Here is a 16,467-nt window from a genome sequence, read left to right as displayed (position 1 = left end):
AAAATAGGATTTCTAAAGGGCAATTCACCCTTCTCACTCTCTCTCAATGGGTCTCAATCGCGCTCTCCCTTTTCTTTGACAAAAACGCTGCACATCTTCGTGACGTTCCGTAAAAAATTTACCCTCATGCGCCTAAATGAGTTTCATTACAATCTTGCAACCGCGCAGGTACTCTGTAACTTCTAAATGTAATTTCGATCTAGTTCTCTCAATATAACTGATTGTCGCCTTGGGATTGCGTGGTACAACAAACAACATTGAAGTCGGGATAGCTACCTTAATTGGCAGTTACAGAGTACCGGCGCTGGTATAAGACAATATAGAGGACGTTTGTCCGTGAATACATATTATATGCAATTTTTTTATAATCCGAAGTCTATCTGGCCACCGAGAAATATTTCGATTTTCAAATGGTCGTCAAAATTTATTAACAGTTTGGCAAGGTTGACTTAAAAATTTACAATTTTGTCGACGATTTTGTATTTGTGTTTTTTGTACGATTATATTAAATATACATTTCAAATCAATCCATTTTTATATCTGCCAAAAATTTATGTAGTTATGTTGATAAGTCAGACATCAGATGGTAAAGAAAATACGGAAGGGCATGTGAGACGCTGTTACGAAACTGCTAACGAGCTGCTTGAAATTATGACTAATAATAGTCAATTCACTAGTAGTGGTATGTTAGCCATTTTCTTAAATATTTATTTTCTTAGATGCATAATTTTTCACGTGTAGTACTTAATAGTAGAGATTCTAATGTGTTTTTAATAAGTTATCATTATTCAATCTCTTTCTTTAAACTTTAAGATGAAACACTGACGGCAAGCGATTTAGTCATTTTATATAAAAATTTGGACGTTGGGACAAGACTGATGACAGAAGTAAAACATTCCCAAACGAAACCGTCGAATCAATACGTTGAAACAATCATATATGATCACGATTCAGACGAATCGGATGTTGGTGAGATTTATAGCACAGAAGACATCCGAAATATAATGATGATAAATAAAGAAAGAATTGATTTGTTCAATAACACTGCCTCATTTGAAAAAACTTTGTGCCAGAAACTTGGCAATCTCGCTATGAATTCTAACAAGTTAGGCTCAACATATGACAAACACTTTCTTTTTAAAGACCCTTATATAAAAGAACAATTAAACAGCTTTATGCCTGCAATGACGGACAAAGACGTGCTTCCTTCGTCGCTTCTGGATTATATATGTTGCAGACGACTAGAAGATAACAGCAATTTTTATATGGACAATATCATACGATACGTTCAACATACAATAGAACAACTCAAACGCATTAGTAATGGAGATTACTTGACAGAAAGGGCTAAAGAAAAGTGGAGGCAAGCTGAGCCAACTGATGTCTTTCATGACAATGGCTCTAAAAAGAGCATGTTAGCAAATTCAGTGAGTATTCCTCTACATATGGAACGTAAATCAAGCAGAATAAAAAGTACCTGGCATGATATCGTCCATTCTGAAGTAGACATTAGATCGCTATCGAAATTATTAGAGAAGAAAATAGTAATAGAAATTCCTAGGTTGTTGTGTGGAACATACAAATTATTTACAAAACGTTGCAACGATAATTTAATTATAAGTTGCAAAAAGGAGGTAAATTCTTTAAACCGGACCCCTTCACGCGTCGATGTTGTCCTTAATATAAAGAAATCGGAGTCCAGCCTCCTTATAAGTAAACTTAATTCTATTAAAATCACCCAACCTGTGCCGCAACAATCAATTCAAGGTAAGCGTACTTTTGCCATATTATGTGTTTTGTTTTGATTTGTAATGTTCTCAATGCAATGCTACCTTTTATTTTTCAGATTGTTTATCAACCCCTATACCGTCTATTACATACGATCCGATGGATAACCGAAAAAGTGACCTACAAATTGATACACCTAAAGTGGAGGAATTTAACGAATGTGAAACTACAAGTGACCTAGCGTATAGTACCTACGAGTATAGTATATTAACAAATCGGTCGCCTGACACCTGTGATGATTCTTTTATTGGAGTTGATACCGACAATAGTTCTGCGTCTTTTGCCTTTAGTAAAAGTCATGGTTATAATGATTCTTTGTTTACTTATCCAAACATTGTCAATGTCAAGTCTTACAGCGACGAACAAACTGAGGCTAACTTTAGCCTGATGTCTCCCGATGCATTGTGTTATACTGTACAACGGCTTAATATGAACTCACCAGTCCCTGAAGAGATTGAATTTAACCACAAGAAGAAGAAATCTCCAACAAGAATAAGAATTAAGTCTCCGTATGAAAATTCTTCGCATGTTATGGAGGAGAAAAAAAGAAAGAGACTTCTTGAAATTCGGGAACGACGCGAGATAAAGAAGAAATCATTGAGTGATAATTGTAAAATAAATAAAAACAAATACGCAAAAGGTGTTATGGCGCAAGCATCGAGCTCAGTTACCAAATTATCAATAACAAATAAGTCGTTTTACAATTCCATATATGGACAATCTCTAAATGAGTCCAAACATTCCAAAAAAGAGCGGAAGCCTAGTAACACTGATTTAAAGATTGTGGTTGAATTAGAAAATTGCGAAGATGAAATACGTAAAAAGTCACCGAGGTCTCCAAGAAATAAAGAAAAATATATTAATCACAGCTACTACTTAGATGATGCCGATACAGAGGTCATGCATCACCAAAATAAACTAAAATTGAAGCAGAATGTTGAAGATGTCTGTACCGCATCTTCTTCTGAAGTATCAGAAGATTTGAGATCTAGTTTAAATTTGTTAAAGGGTATTTCTTTTGACAATCCTTCTCATCCAGTATCACCTATTTCTCGAGATTCGCAGTGAGTGACTTATAAATCTAAAATAAATATCTTAACATGTAATAATCAAAAAACGTAACACAGAAATAAATAAAATTACTGTTTCAGGAAATTCAGTCCAAGACAGGATGACGTAATATCCGAGAAGAGTAGCCCTCTATTAAACGTCACAGAAAATCAAAATGTAATTTCTTCTAATACTCCAAAAGATTCTTTAGATACATTAGAAAATCATAAAGGAAAGGATACAGTACTACCAGTACAATGCCGGAAAAGTATCGACAAAATATACGATTTAATGAAAAAGCTTGGAAAATTAGACACCAGTTCGAGTAATAACAAAATACCTGAATGTGATGAGTTCGAGGTTCCGGTTGATTCTAAACAAATTGGTTCCAGTGTACATCCTTCAGATAGTGGTACAAGCCTTAAACATCACCTGGTATCATCAAATCCCAGTTGCTTTAGTTTTGAAAAAGTTTACCTGGATTCACCTGTTAAAAAAAACATTCATAGAAAAAGCGAAATACCGATAGCTACAATACCAAAGACTTCAACAAAGCTTCAACCGTCATGTGATGATAAACAGAAAAAAGATCGTAGGAAGATAACTAGTCCAGTCACTAAAATATCTGAAAATCCGTTAAAAGCAATCTCACAATTGCTGCGTGATTTCGAAAGTGTTAAAATTAACCGCCCGAGGACAGACAGCGAACCAAAATCAAAAAGATACGACACTGACAAGAAACATAGCAGTCGTCAAGTTACTTTTAGAAAGCCACTACAACAAGAACCCAATTTGAAACCCGGTGAGCCGTCATCAAGGGGTTCAACCCCAAAGAATAAAAAATCGAGGGTAAATACACTCACTCACGTTGGAAGATCACAATATCATTCAAAGTCTTCTGTTGAGGAAAAACCAGTTGATAAGTTAAACCGAAGAAAAATAACAGATATAATAGATGAAGTTAAAGAGGCTAGAGGTGAAGCAGTGCGTGGGCCGCCGAAATCTAGGCTTGACAGTTTAGCCCAGCCTAGAAAATATAACCAACCGTCTAACGAACAACCTAATAGAAACAAGTATACTGTTCAAAGACCACAACGTTCCACAAATACCATTACACACCCCGAGAGGAGAGACTCATTAAATGTTAAGATAAGGCAAAAAAGAACTGAAATATCCGGATCTCAAAAATATCATTCCACCGTGCCGCCACCTTTAGGTGTGTAAAGGTGAATTTTGTACTGTTTGTTTATGAGTAGCACACTAGTATTTTTTGTATTACCCATCTACTATTTTAATGTGTTAAGCATAGAGCCATAGCCAAGCATAGAATAATATTTTTATTATATAATACAGGGATCAAACGGTCAGAAAGCATTAGCCCCGACAGAATTCGCAAACGATCTCCCGTGTCGGCGACTGGGCCGTCCTATAAATCAAACGTACCCGAAGCACCTGAAACATTGTAAGGCACAAAAATATGTTAAGATATCCGTCAATAAGTTGATAGTTGTAACATAAAAATGTTGTTGCAGATTAAAAAAGATGGTGGCGGTGGAATCGTATGTAAATAATCATTATGGACGTGGTTCTCCAACACGAGAGTTGAAAGGTTTCTCTGGAGCTCAAAAATCAAGAGTACCGCTTGTACCGATCGATTTAGATATGGGTATTTATATGTCGAGAATCTTGCAATTATATGAAAAAAGGATTTTTAACGTGACAACGTCTATGAACGTGATGAACGCCGGCTGCACGCACGAAAAAGCTTGACTCGTTGTCCCGTTACGCTCATTAAACGCTTGCGCCGCATCTATCTCTCTTCCACTCGATTGTCATTTGCGTCCGAGGATTCTCTCCTCCTTAGTATCCATACAAATAATGATAATTCAATAAAATGATTCAATTTTATCCATGAAAGTATGGAATTCATAAATGTTTTGTTATGACGTTGTCACGTTAAACTATCGTCCGTAAACCGACTTTACATACAAACATTTTTTTTTACTTTTTTAAATTAATAATAATATTTTTTAGGATCAATGACCTCGTCTCGGACAGCAGAAGAATCCACTGTTCTAGGAAAGAAATTACACAAGATGATTGATACAATGATCAGCAGTGCTACCGCACCGGGATTAACTTCGCTTTGTGAAAAAAAAGAAACTTCAGAAAGTAGCGAAAGCATGAACGACGCGTTTGTGGATACTATTGAACATTATGAGGAGCTTATTTCAAACACTGATTTTCCGATTGATGTTTTTGGCGACAAGAGCATAACAACAGCTGTAGCTACCTTATCTAAGGATAGTGAAAGTGTACTGAGTAAAAATATCGATTTCAATGTCATCACGTATGACATACAGCCCTTTAATTCTTTAACGGAATTAGCCAGGCTGGAGAACGCATTGTATCGACGATTGTCAGCTGGAGCATTTCAGAAACGATTAAGATTAAAAAATTTAACACTAACACCGAAACATTCTCTGCAGCAAATATTAGTTTTACAATCTGGAGATGTTGGATCTCTGGTTGTCAAGTCTACATTATCACAAAATGTTCTTGGAAAAACGTCATCGAAAATAAAAGAGATGGCCGAAACTAAAAAACTAACAGAGTCTCAGTCTCATGTAGATTGGACATTTGCTAAATTTCCCACGCAAGTTTCTACAGTTGCTTATTCTGTACCTAATACTGCAGGAGAGGTAAATTCAGTTAAAACTGATAGCGAAAAAGACACCGATGTATGCATTGTAACAACCGATGAACTGAATTGTTGTAATAGCAGTTCTGAACAAAGTCAAGGTTATAAAGCACCTAAATCTGACACGGCATGTCCTAAAAGCAAGGTGAAGGAGAAGAAAAAGGTTGAAGAAGAAGAACAAAGGTTTGAACACGATATAACACAGCATCCATTAAGCAATATTACAATGACTCAGCATACAAATATACTTAGAAAAGAGGAAAAAGAGAGCGGTATCGTGGACACACACAAAAATGAAGAATCTCAGAGGATAGAAAAAACATCTCAAAAAAGTTGTGTGGTAAGTAACTCAAGTATGTTGGAAAATAAAACATCTAAAGTGGACGACTCGACATCACTTGATATTCTGGTAGGCCTTTTAAACGAAATAAGAAACATCACAACTTGTCAGACGCATCTTACAGAAAATAAAACTGATGACATAGTATGTGATGATCTTAATGAACTTGAAGTTATTTTAAAAAGAGCCGAGTTCAAAGAATATTCAGTTGATGTAAGTCCAATAAATGCACTCTCAACAAATTCCTTGGAAAACTTTCAGCAACAAAACTTGTGTTACTTATATAAGACCAACTATCATATTTTAAATGATGAAGTAGTTTTGAGAAGTCCATTACTCGTTGATAAAGAGGTCAATGTCAACGTTCCTGAAATTACTTACAAAAACACAGTAACAGATGTTCAGTCGAAGTTTTTCCCGATTACAGTTCACCACAGTACAAATGTTACGAGCTCTCTAATCGGTGTTATAAGTAAACCATCAGAGCAATCAATGTACCTCTTCTCGGATTATAATACGTTGTACAGTAATACTTCATTTAATAAGATAATAGAGCTACCCATTATTGAAACAACGAAACCGTGCAATCATGTATTAGCTGCAGATTGGTGCGGAAACTGTAACACAATAGTAAAAGAAAAAAAGATAAATAAAGTAAACGGTCATAGACAAAATCCACACTTTGATCCGATTGTTAGATTGAAGAGAGATATTTTGGTTACTGTTTATTCTATACTTGTAATGACGGTTTTCGCTGCATTATCGTTTTCAGAAGTATTTTACAGAATGTAAAATCAGTAACAACGTACGACGGTTATTCAATGTTTAATTTATTTTGTAATGTTAATGTTTGATAGATAAATTAATAAAGTAAAAGCTTATTAAAAAAACAAATAGGGTGATGGGGGCAAAGTGCGCCATACTTTTTTCATAGTTGACTTTGGTGCAATATTACTTGTGCTTAAGTTCACGAGTGACACTAAATCATGGTACCATAAGGATCTGTGATGTTTTGCAACAACAACTAATGTCGTGTCATTAGAATCTGACAGCAAATTAATGAATTTTAGCATAAAATTTGAAAACAGTCTGACCCGGCGCACTTTGCCGACAAATCGGGGAAGTGCGCCTAGTATTAATAAAACGCAAAAATAAAGCATCAGAATAAAAACAGCCCTATATTATTTTAAGAAAACAAGCAACAAAACGCATGCCATTTTTTATTTTATCATAGCCACATTCTAGAAGAATCTATGTATTTAAAACCAAATTTCGGCTAAATGCGCCATACAATCTTAAGTCAGAGGCTATGAACCTTTTTTCTAAATATTGATAATCGAGTGTCAAGTATATTTTTTCTTTTATTTACGATGGGAATACCATGGTTTGGAACTACTTATTTGGTATCAGTATTATAAAGGGACTGAAATAAGAAGTTAATCAGTGAAATTAGTTATTAAGTGTAATATTTATTATAAATTCTTAACAAAACTAGGTAACGAAAAGAAAATCAATGAGAAACATCTTCTGAAATATATATTAGTTGTAAATATTCAAAAAAATTAATCAAGCAAGGCTTGTTACCCTTACAACTTAATAAATAAAGTAAAGGAGATCGACTTTCCAGAGGATGATGTAGTCCGAGTCGATGGAAGTCCCTTAAGACCTATGACTTTGGTTTTTTGTGGATCACTGCAGTAACTGGTTTCATCCAAATTGTAAATTCGCTCAGGCTTGTCCTGAAGCCCTAAGTCGGCAATCACTCTGTCTAAAATATCATAAAATTCTTGGATGACAAATGGGTCTGCGGCATTCTCACGAGCAACCTCTACAGCCTGCGGTTTTTTAATTGATAACTTATAACGCTTTTTGAAGCTTGAAAACCAATCTTTGCCGGGAGTACCATCGTTGAAAGGTGTTTTTAAATCGTTCTGCTTGACATATCCCTTAACAATATCTAGAAATTCTGTACGAGTCATGCCGAAGCCATTTATTTTTCCAATATATGCAAACATTTTGCCATCATTTTTTCTGTCTCATATTGAAATACTGGTGGTCTGCCTAGACTTAATGATTTTTGGCCCCTTCGACCTGTGACGTGGTCCATAATAGTTTTTCTTGGGATAGCAAAGGTTGATGCGGCTGCATACCCAGACATTCTATCCGATCGAACAGCTTCGACTGCTTCATTCAAAGCCTCTCTGGACCATCAAGGAACTTCAGTTTTTCTTTCATAGCGCCCCATCTTAAACAAAAATCATAAATAATAATGATTTAATAATTGTGACTTTTACTAAGTCTATTGTAGACACATTTTAAAAAAGTTTGTAACCTCTGGATTGCGGCGAAGTGCGCCATATAATAAGTCAGTATGGCGCGCTTCCCCAACTATATAAATTTGAGGTTTGAATATTTAACTTGCAAAAAATATATACATTTTACTAGATAGAAGTGAAATAAAGTCAGAATCTAAAAGAAAAATATTTAAATTGCGCACTTACCTCACTCGTATATCGGTAAAAACTCGATTTCTTGAGATTTACGACGATGATCACGCCATAGTCATCTCTCCTCACCACTTTGAATATCAGTGAAAATAAAATGGCTCGTGTCTCAAACTCACATGACTAGAGCTATATATGAGTTTCACCAAGAACTATGATTTAGTTTGTAGCATCGATATAAGGTGTCACTACTAGTATCAAATCGGTAGTTTTCGAGATATTTGTGGTAGGTGCACTTGCCCGGTAGGCGCACTTTGCCACCGTCACCTTACTTACCTAATTTTTCACTATACCCAAAATGCATTTGCAAAAGGAATCGGTTTGCTTAATAGTAATGTTAAGAGATTGACGCCTATGCATGCTGTGCATTTTACTGATTTACGCATTTAATTGAAGATGTTTTATTATTGCTTAAACATGGTTTATATAATTAATATTACAGAAGATGTCACCATAGAAACATTTATCTATTACTAAAAGTATTTTAGCAAACATAAGTACTATGTATCTATAAAATACTTTTTTAGTATCTAAACATATACAAGATACAAAATAAATTTTAAAAAAGTTTTATAAGATACGTGATCTTGTATCTGTATTTCAGATACTTGTACCTTAGATAAGTTATATATCTCTGGGTATACACGGCGAACTGTTTCAGTGGTTCAAATTGTACATTGAGAATTATTCGCAATCAGTTGTTTCGCAAGGATCCTTACCAAGACTTATTTATTGCATTTGTAACCTTATATCTTTTACCATTATATATTAGATTGTAAACAAATATACTATGGTAAAAAAACTAAATTGTATTTTTCGTTTAGTAATTCATTGTTTTGTGTTTTATTTTTTACTTTTACGATGCTTAACATTTATAATCAAAACGTTCATGGATTACAAACTTATTAGAACTACAAACTTTCTCAAAAATGTGTCAACTTCTAATTATAAAACCAACGCTCTTACCAAAACTTGGTTGAAATCTAGTGTAAACATGAAATTATTTAACAATAGGTATATATAATAATTATTATAGAGATCGTTCGAGTTCTGCCAATACTATATCGGATAGTGGAGGTGTCACATTGACAGCCTCTAAATAAATTTCTTTCTTCAGAGTTGTGGCATGGGAATCGGATGTTGAGGACTTATGGGTCACCTTACATATAAATATACTTAAATTAAATAATAAAAAAACTAAATATGCTTGGTATACTGTATACCTGCCTCCTTTTGTAAAAGTTGGGACTTTGACACATTTTTGGACAACATTGACAGAGCTTTAAACTCAAGTGATGTCGTCATTATTCTCGGTGATTTCAATCTAGTATTTATAATAATTGGAGATCGTTAACTAAATTTTTATGATACCTTGTAACTATACCAATACACTTGGTTTTTCCTTCATTGACTTTAGGTCCATTAATAATCTACAGCAATTTAATAGTAAGTATAGGTAATAGCGATAGTAACTTTTTATTAACCCTTAATACTAAATGACTATAATATTAATGTATTGCCCACCCCGACTCCGAAAAAATCTTAACCCTACTATAAATAAATTTGTTCCCCATCAAATTTATTTTGTCTTTGTACCACCATTTAGCCTATACAAAAATAAATTTATTTGGGTAAATATTCCGTATCGCGGCACCAGCGATTTTGAGGCTGATTTTTTTTTTATGACTTCACCATGAGTTCTCAGCACCATAACTAGTGTTGTTATGATGGCGCATTTGTATAAATCCACTTCATTATTAAGTACTTCCTTATCTATATGTGAAAATCGTTTTTTGGCGTACAAAATTTATTTAATCGATTATTTTTTCACATCTCTATACTATGCCTCGATATCCATTTTGCACAGATCAACTATCAAGTGGCAGCTAGGTGCGGGGTACCGGGTTCGATTTCCGGTTCGAGGGAAAGTTTTAATTTAATTTTGTTCTCGGCCTTTGGGAGGGTTGTGCTGTACCGGGCGAGTGCTTAAACCATACATAGAGGCATGGTCGAATTTCTAAAGACAAGCACGAATTATAAAAAAAATCCTATACTTGACGTTGGCTAATTGCACAAATCGTGCCAGAACCATTTAAAAAAAAAAAAAAAAAAACTATCAAGTGACAACTGACAAGTACAAATAGAAATACATTTTACAATGTGCATGCAGCATGTGTTTATTCAAAACAAACTAATGTTATGTTAAAAGTTTTGAATTCTTTTACTTATGATTACATTTCGTTTTTAAAGGGTTTAAACCAGCCTTTTGTTTAAGTTCCTTAACATGTTATGACGACTTTGCCAAAACAAAAAATCGAATATGGATTCCACAAAGAAGGTAAACTGGAAAAAACCAATAAAAGTACCGAACAAAAAGCACATCACGGGCGACTTAGATAATACTGCACCTATTAGCCAGATATTAGACGAACTTCCATATAAAAATAAAGAAGCTTTCAAATTTTTTGGAAGAAATCTGCGTCAAAGATGGTCCTTAATGAAACACTCTTTACTTCCTAATTATCCCTTAAATACTTTCAATGACGATTGGGATGGACAATTACTATCAAATTATTTTGAGCCATTAAGATACAAAAGTGTACCGCCACAGGTGATCACTTGCATACATAATATAGGGAAAAAAGATCCTGTTGTTGAATATATGCAGGAAAAATTGGAATGGAATAGAAAACTTCTAATTCATGCATACACGGCAAGTAAGTTCACAATAGTTCTTTATCATTATAATAAATAAGAAACTTACTACATAATGTAGGGAATTTAGAAATTCCTTAAGTTTTAAATATATTCTTATTCCTATCAGCAATTTTTGAAAACCACTTTTATTCAAGTAACACTATTGTTCTGCTTATACAAATAGAATTTTAGTTAATATAATTTAAGTAGTGGTGTATCTCTTTTATTATTTGGGAGCAGACTGTTTATGATATCAAATAGTAGCATTAGAAAGTTTATTTATACAATTAAATTTTTAGGCGCTTACAAGTATGAGCAGAGGCTTGAAACGCTCAATGAAGATGTTATTAGCTGCCCAAAAGCCATAGTTTCTATGGCTGAACTGTTAAACAATGATCCTGAGCCATTCTTTGATGCTAACTACAACTGGTACTATGCAGGATTTGGAAATTTGCAACTAATTATTTTATTTGATAGACAGTACTTGATGTATAGTGAATTTAGCATTTTATGTAAGTATAATAAATGAGTACTGATATAGTTCAATTATAGAAGGTAAAACAAAAATAAATTCTCTATTTACAGATTTAAAAGATTTTAACAAAAAGGAAGTTAAAATCACATCAAATGAACCAGTAGCAAGTTTTGAGTGTGGCAAAGATTGCAATATTCTTGAAGTTGTACATTCTATTGAAAGCATACCTATTGTTGCTGTTAGAACCAGGAAAAAAATATTTATACTCAAAATAAAAACAGGAAATGAACTTGAATTTGAAAAAATAACTGTGTTAGAAACAGAAAAACCATTTGTCAGTATATCATTTGACAGTTTTCATAAAAAAGTTTTATATGCAACGCTTATAGATTCCAATATGTATTTAATTAATGTAGAAACAATGCTAGCAAAGAAAATATTTTTAAAGGCAAACACAAACAAACCCTTAAATAATTGGAATATTGTTCTTTCTACTAAAAAAGATTATTATGTAAATGTATCAGGAAATGCGATTCATGTGTATGATAAAAGAACAAATGTCTTAGAACATACTTACAACAACATTAAGTCTATTGTTGATGAAACTTGCTGCAATCCAATAACAGTTGCTAGACAATTTGATAGTAGTAACTATTTGTATTTTGGTACAAATCACCATTTATTTTTGCTGGATCTAAGATTTGTCAAACAATATCAACTACAAGCTACTCAACGTTGGACGCATGGGATGGAATTTCCTCCAGTTTACATAAATAAATGTAACTTTGAAAGAAATAAGGATTTACTGTGTTTGAGTAGTCAATGGTGTGAAGATATGTGTGTTATATCTGATAATAAAAAAGGTGAGTTTCTTTCATCTGACAATAGTATTACAATACCATATCGGCCACCCAGTATTCTTTCTGTTCTTCAAGAAGCTAGATCCCAATTATCATGTGATGATATTTATAATCCATTAGATAGTCGTCTCAGTACTGCAATAACTGGAACATTACTTATTGAACAAGCCAATAGTTATGACATCCTAATGCTAAATTCTTTAGGTGATATTACCCATCACACTTTATATCCAGAGCACATGAATAGTATAGTGGAAGATGACAGTGTAAGGCAATTACAGGACTGGTCAAAATCATATAAAACAAGTGAAAGAATATTTGAAGTTACAACAATGATAAATATTGCTGATGTTTGGAAGAAACTGGTTAAGATCCCAGAAGATGCACAATTGGTAACTGATGTTGAAGATGAGCAATTTAATATTAATGAAATAAAGGAAACATTTGAAAAAGAGGAAATAGATGTTGAACTTAAAGAAGTGTGGCTAGAAGGGATGGAGGCAACAGACGAGTAAACAAAGTTAATTCTCTTGATTTTACTGTTGTTTATTATAACAATTAAGTTATTATTTTTCTGTGATAAAGATAAAATAAATTTTTAAACATTATTTTGAGGGCTTGTTTCTTTGCAATGTCTTATTGCAAATGGTGGAAAAATTACAAATATTCCAGGATTGGGCACACAAATCATTCCCAATTTTTGATAATTAGTCCTAATTATTCAAATATAATACAACAAAACAAGTAAATTATTAAACAATCTATATTTCCTGACAGACAACACACATCCTTCAAGGACCAAACATTCATCAAATAACAATTTTTAAGGTACATTTAGCTTGGTTAAAGAAACTAATTTCATGCAAAGTGATGAAAAAATAATATAACAAAAAATTCATGGAAATTAAGTATCCCTTTTTATTTCATGTCTTAATTTTATTATTGCAGCCGTTTTATATTGTCAATTAACCATTTTCTTTACAACCGCTTTTATGTAAGCATGTGATCTAAGAGTAAGATTCAGAGTTGAGACTTAGATCTCTGACTCCCGTACAAAATCCACTCGTTTTCAACATATGTTGCTGAGGACGACAGACTAAAGTCTCTAATGTTAAGGTATATGTAATTTAGCACTTAAATTCTAAAAATGTAATTTAATACATGCTATGTAAAATTTTCAATAGAATTTTAATTTAGCTTATCTAGTAATGGTGGTAAGTAGTTTTCATCTACAAAGGGTTTTTTAAGAAATAAACATAAAAATGGATGCTATATTTCATGAATTTTAAATTATTATTAAGCTTTATGTACATATGAATTCTACGAAGTTAAGTAATTTATTCAATTTGCGACCTCAGTCCCTGGTACCTGAAAAGAAAAAAATTACACATAATAATATAAATAAGGTAAAATTTATTAATTACATATAATTAGATAAAGCCCCCTATTGTAATACATATTTCTATTATAGATCTACCCTACTAAAAAAGGTAATATTGGCTTAAACAAGTATATTTTTATTTAACGAATTTAAGTCTCTAGCTCGTTTGCTAAAAAGCACTGTTATACGTCGAAAATAAATAATGTAATATTCGCGTATAATCTATGGTATACAATGAATCTTCAAAAACTTATTCAAATAGTATTTTACTCTATTTTTTCGCTCCGGTTTTCTATATGCAATCTACAAAAATGTTTTTCCAATGAATTTATTCTTTAAAAGTTTTCCAAATAGGTAGCGTTAAATAGTGCTGAAGAAATTTCAATAATGTCAGTTAACCAATATACAAGTCTGCTACAAACTTCCAATACTTACGGCTAACGTCTTGTAAATGTCCTTAACCACCCTCTTGCAAGGTTTTGGTCTGGTTGTGAATCACGCTCTTTCTTTTCATTCTCCATTTGTTCGAGCAACTTGCGTTGGTTCTCACGGAAGGCCGCTATGGGGTCTTCGTATTGACTATAGTATGTTACGACATCGCGCACGTCTGACACGTTTGACATTGCTATGGCTAGAATATAGAATTTTTTATAATATATTATTACGTAAAATATCACTAATATAAGATTGTCTTTAATGTACGACGAGTAGACAAGTTTGTAGCTGCCACTGCGTCAATATTAAAAAACCTCTTTCCAACAAATATATGTACACTGATTTGAAATAGTATAGTAGTAGTAGTACTGTAGATTTTAAACAGAATCTTCAGTAATATCCTAAATACATCAAGTTATGTTTCTAAAAATATGCTTAAACGACTAAAGACATTTTGATGAAAGGTGATATAAAGATTCATAAAAGAATTAACAATAAGTTATGCTTAGCAATGATTATCTTACAAATTGAAATTATATCCCATATACTTACTTTGCAATAGATTGGCAAGGTCAAGCAGTGCTGTATCATCATCAGCTCCTTTCCATTTCTTAAGTATAAGTGCATTTTCTGGCTGGAACTGAGTTGCTTGCTTGTTCCAGTCAACAACAATTACCTGAAATAACATGTCTTAAATATCGCAAAAAGCAAACATAACATAAAAATGATAAATAAATCTTTACCTTAGACAAATCTCTATTTAATCCTTCCAAGTTTTTAACATGAACTCCATCCATAAAATGTGTAGAATCTCTAAATAGTCTGTATGATATAAGTTTGTTTTCCGGATCCAATTTATCAAGTACTGGCCAGATCATGAACACATTCTCTGATGTAAATATGACAACTTCATAGTCTGAACTTGCTACAGTTTGTAAAAATTGGTCAACGCCTGGGCGTTTCTTGAATCTAAAATATAGAAGTTACAGTGAAAAGATCTTTTGAACAGTGAAAAGACATTTTACATTTCTAATTATCTTATTGATTAACTTACCTCCAGCCAGTTTGATAAGACCAGTCAGGATGTACTAGAACATCAGTGAATTCAAGTACTAGGGTATAGCTGGGTTGATATGGAGGTGGCAAAGGGTCTGGAAGTAGTTTGTCACGGGATGGCTCTTTGATCATCTGTTGACATAAAACTCAACCTTATATATATGAAGTTAGCTATGAACAGAAAATATAAGCTATTTGCAAGACATATATTTAGATAAATAAATATATTTTATTATGAAATAAGATATTTCTTTTCACCTTTTCATAGAAAGTAAGTTCCTTCCAAGTACGTCTAAGGTACTGCCACACAATAGGTAGGTTTGAGAACTCATCCTCAAGGATCTGTCCTTCTTCTCCACGTTTTGGAGCCCCCATTTCCACCACCATACATCCACCCATAACTGTGAGAGCACCACCAAACACAGCAAATCTAAAAGCCAAAATTTACTTTTTAAACAGTTTTTTGATAAACCACCAAATATCACCAAAATTCAACAAGTAAGCTAGAGTAAATTATAATTTTTATGAATAATTTGTATACCCCATTTTCATGCGTCTCCAACTTTTTTCATTTTCTTGTGATTTTTCTTTCTGTTCTTGTTCAAACTTTTCCTGCTCATTTTTAACTTCTTGCGCATCCTTTACGCCTAATTCATTTTGTGGAAAAAATCTACCAAGTATATCCACCTTTTCTGGCGAATTCCCTTCTTTATTCTTATTTCCTGCAAGCAAGCAAGTTTAATATTCCAGTTACTATCTAAAAGAACTATGTAAAAGATTATTTGAGTCGATAGACTAGAAAAGTTATTAATTTAACGATTATTTGGACGTCTTAATTATTTTCTTACTATTGAACTAACCTAAGTTTTCGGTAGAATAAAATCTAGTTGTAGTTGCTGATAATACCCATAGATTTTGTAGCGAAAAATTCGTAGCTTGATACTTAATACCTCCGCAACACACAGCTTTTGTTAAAAATAGTACTTTTCTTAGAGACATTTTTTATTTTTATAATATGTACTAAAATTATTCACATTCTCTAGTGAATTAAATGTCACATTAAACAGAATTCGGAAACAAAACAATGTCAGATTTTATATGTGACAGATCACACAACAATTGCCAGTTCGAGGAGTATTTTTTGCAAATCTTGGTTGTGTCAGGTGTCAATTACTCGTTT

At 33.0% G+C, this 16,467-nt stretch overlaps 3 protein-coding genes and 1 long non-coding RNA gene across 7 annotated transcripts; 2 read left to right on the top strand and 2 right to left on the bottom strand.

The window, feature by feature from the left end:
• The first annotated feature begins 444 nt into the window (after nucleotides 1-444).
• LOC125050590 lies at nucleotides 445-6,769 on the top strand. 3 transcript variants are annotated; one of them, XM_047650525.1, is made up of 7 exons: nucleotides 445-682; nucleotides 814-1,767; nucleotides 1,847-2,852; nucleotides 2,940-4,054; nucleotides 4,192-4,300; nucleotides 4,371-4,504; nucleotides 4,873-6,769. In XM_047650525.1, the coding sequence occupies exons 1-7, from the start codon at nucleotides 562-564 to the stop codon at nucleotides 6,669-6,671; spliced, it is 5,238 nt and encodes a 1,745-aa protein (XP_047506481.1). In that variant the 5' UTR covers nucleotides 445-561; the 3' UTR covers nucleotides 6,672-6,769. The 3 variants fall into 3 exon arrangements, 2 of the variants coding, with proteins under 2 accessions (XP_047506481.1, XP_047506483.1); XR_007117159.1 differs by lacking the exon at nucleotides 4,873-6,769 and having other exon boundaries at nucleotides 2,940-4,064; nucleotides 4,371-4,401; XM_047650527.1 differs by lacking the exons at nucleotides 445-682; nucleotides 814-1,767; nucleotides 1,847-2,852 and having other exon boundaries at nucleotides 4,040-4,064.
• A 559-nt stretch (nucleotides 6,770-7,328) lies between these two features.
• Nucleotides 7,329-8,654, bottom strand: LOC125050591. The gene is made up of 2 exons (XR_007117160.1): nucleotides 8,381-8,654; nucleotides 7,329-8,124 (listed from the first exon to the last, which is right to left on the bottom strand). It is a non-coding gene; the product is annotated as an uncharacterized LOC125050591 (long non-coding RNA).
• Nucleotides 8,655-10,518: 1,864 nt separating this feature from the next.
• Nucleotides 10,519-13,023, top strand: LOC125050122. Of its 2 annotated transcripts, XM_047649736.1 has the most exons (4): nucleotides 10,519-11,100; nucleotides 11,380-11,592; nucleotides 11,666-12,418; nucleotides 12,697-12,850. In XM_047649736.1, the coding sequence occupies exons 1-4, from the start codon at nucleotides 10,704-10,706 to the stop codon at nucleotides 12,714-12,716; spliced, it is 1,383 nt and encodes a 460-aa protein (XP_047505692.1). In that variant the 5' UTR covers nucleotides 10,519-10,703; the 3' UTR covers nucleotides 12,717-12,850. The 2 variants fall into 2 exon arrangements, with proteins under 2 accessions (XP_047505692.1, XP_047505691.1); XM_047649735.1 differs by having other exon boundaries at nucleotides 11,666-13,023.
• A 141-nt stretch (nucleotides 13,024-13,164) lies between these two features.
• LOC125050123 (mitochondrial import inner membrane translocase subunit TIM50-C-like) lies at nucleotides 13,165-16,364 on the bottom strand. Its single transcript, XM_047649738.1, has 8 exons — nucleotides 16,148-16,364; nucleotides 15,829-16,009; nucleotides 15,546-15,717; nucleotides 15,286-15,419; nucleotides 14,975-15,200; nucleotides 14,784-14,907; nucleotides 14,232-14,427; nucleotides 13,165-13,783 (listed from the first exon to the last, which is right to left on the bottom strand). Exons 1-7 carry the CDS (start codon nucleotides 16,284-16,286, stop codon nucleotides 14,234-14,236), a joined length of 1,170 nt encoding a protein of 389 aa, XP_047505694.1. The 5' UTR covers nucleotides 16,287-16,364; the 3' UTR covers nucleotides 13,165-13,783; nucleotides 14,232-14,233.
• Between the last annotated feature and the right edge of the window lie 103 nt (nucleotides 16,365-16,467).

The sequence above is a fragment of the Pieris napi genome, chromosome 6, assembly GCF_905475465.1.
Source record: "Pieris napi chromosome 6, ilPieNapi1.2, whole genome shotgun sequence".
NCBI lineage: Eukaryota > Metazoa > Arthropoda > Insecta > Lepidoptera > Pieridae > Pieris > Pieris napi.
Note: the sequence above shows the minus strand (reverse complement) of the source record. Positions and strands in the feature narration are given on the sequence as shown.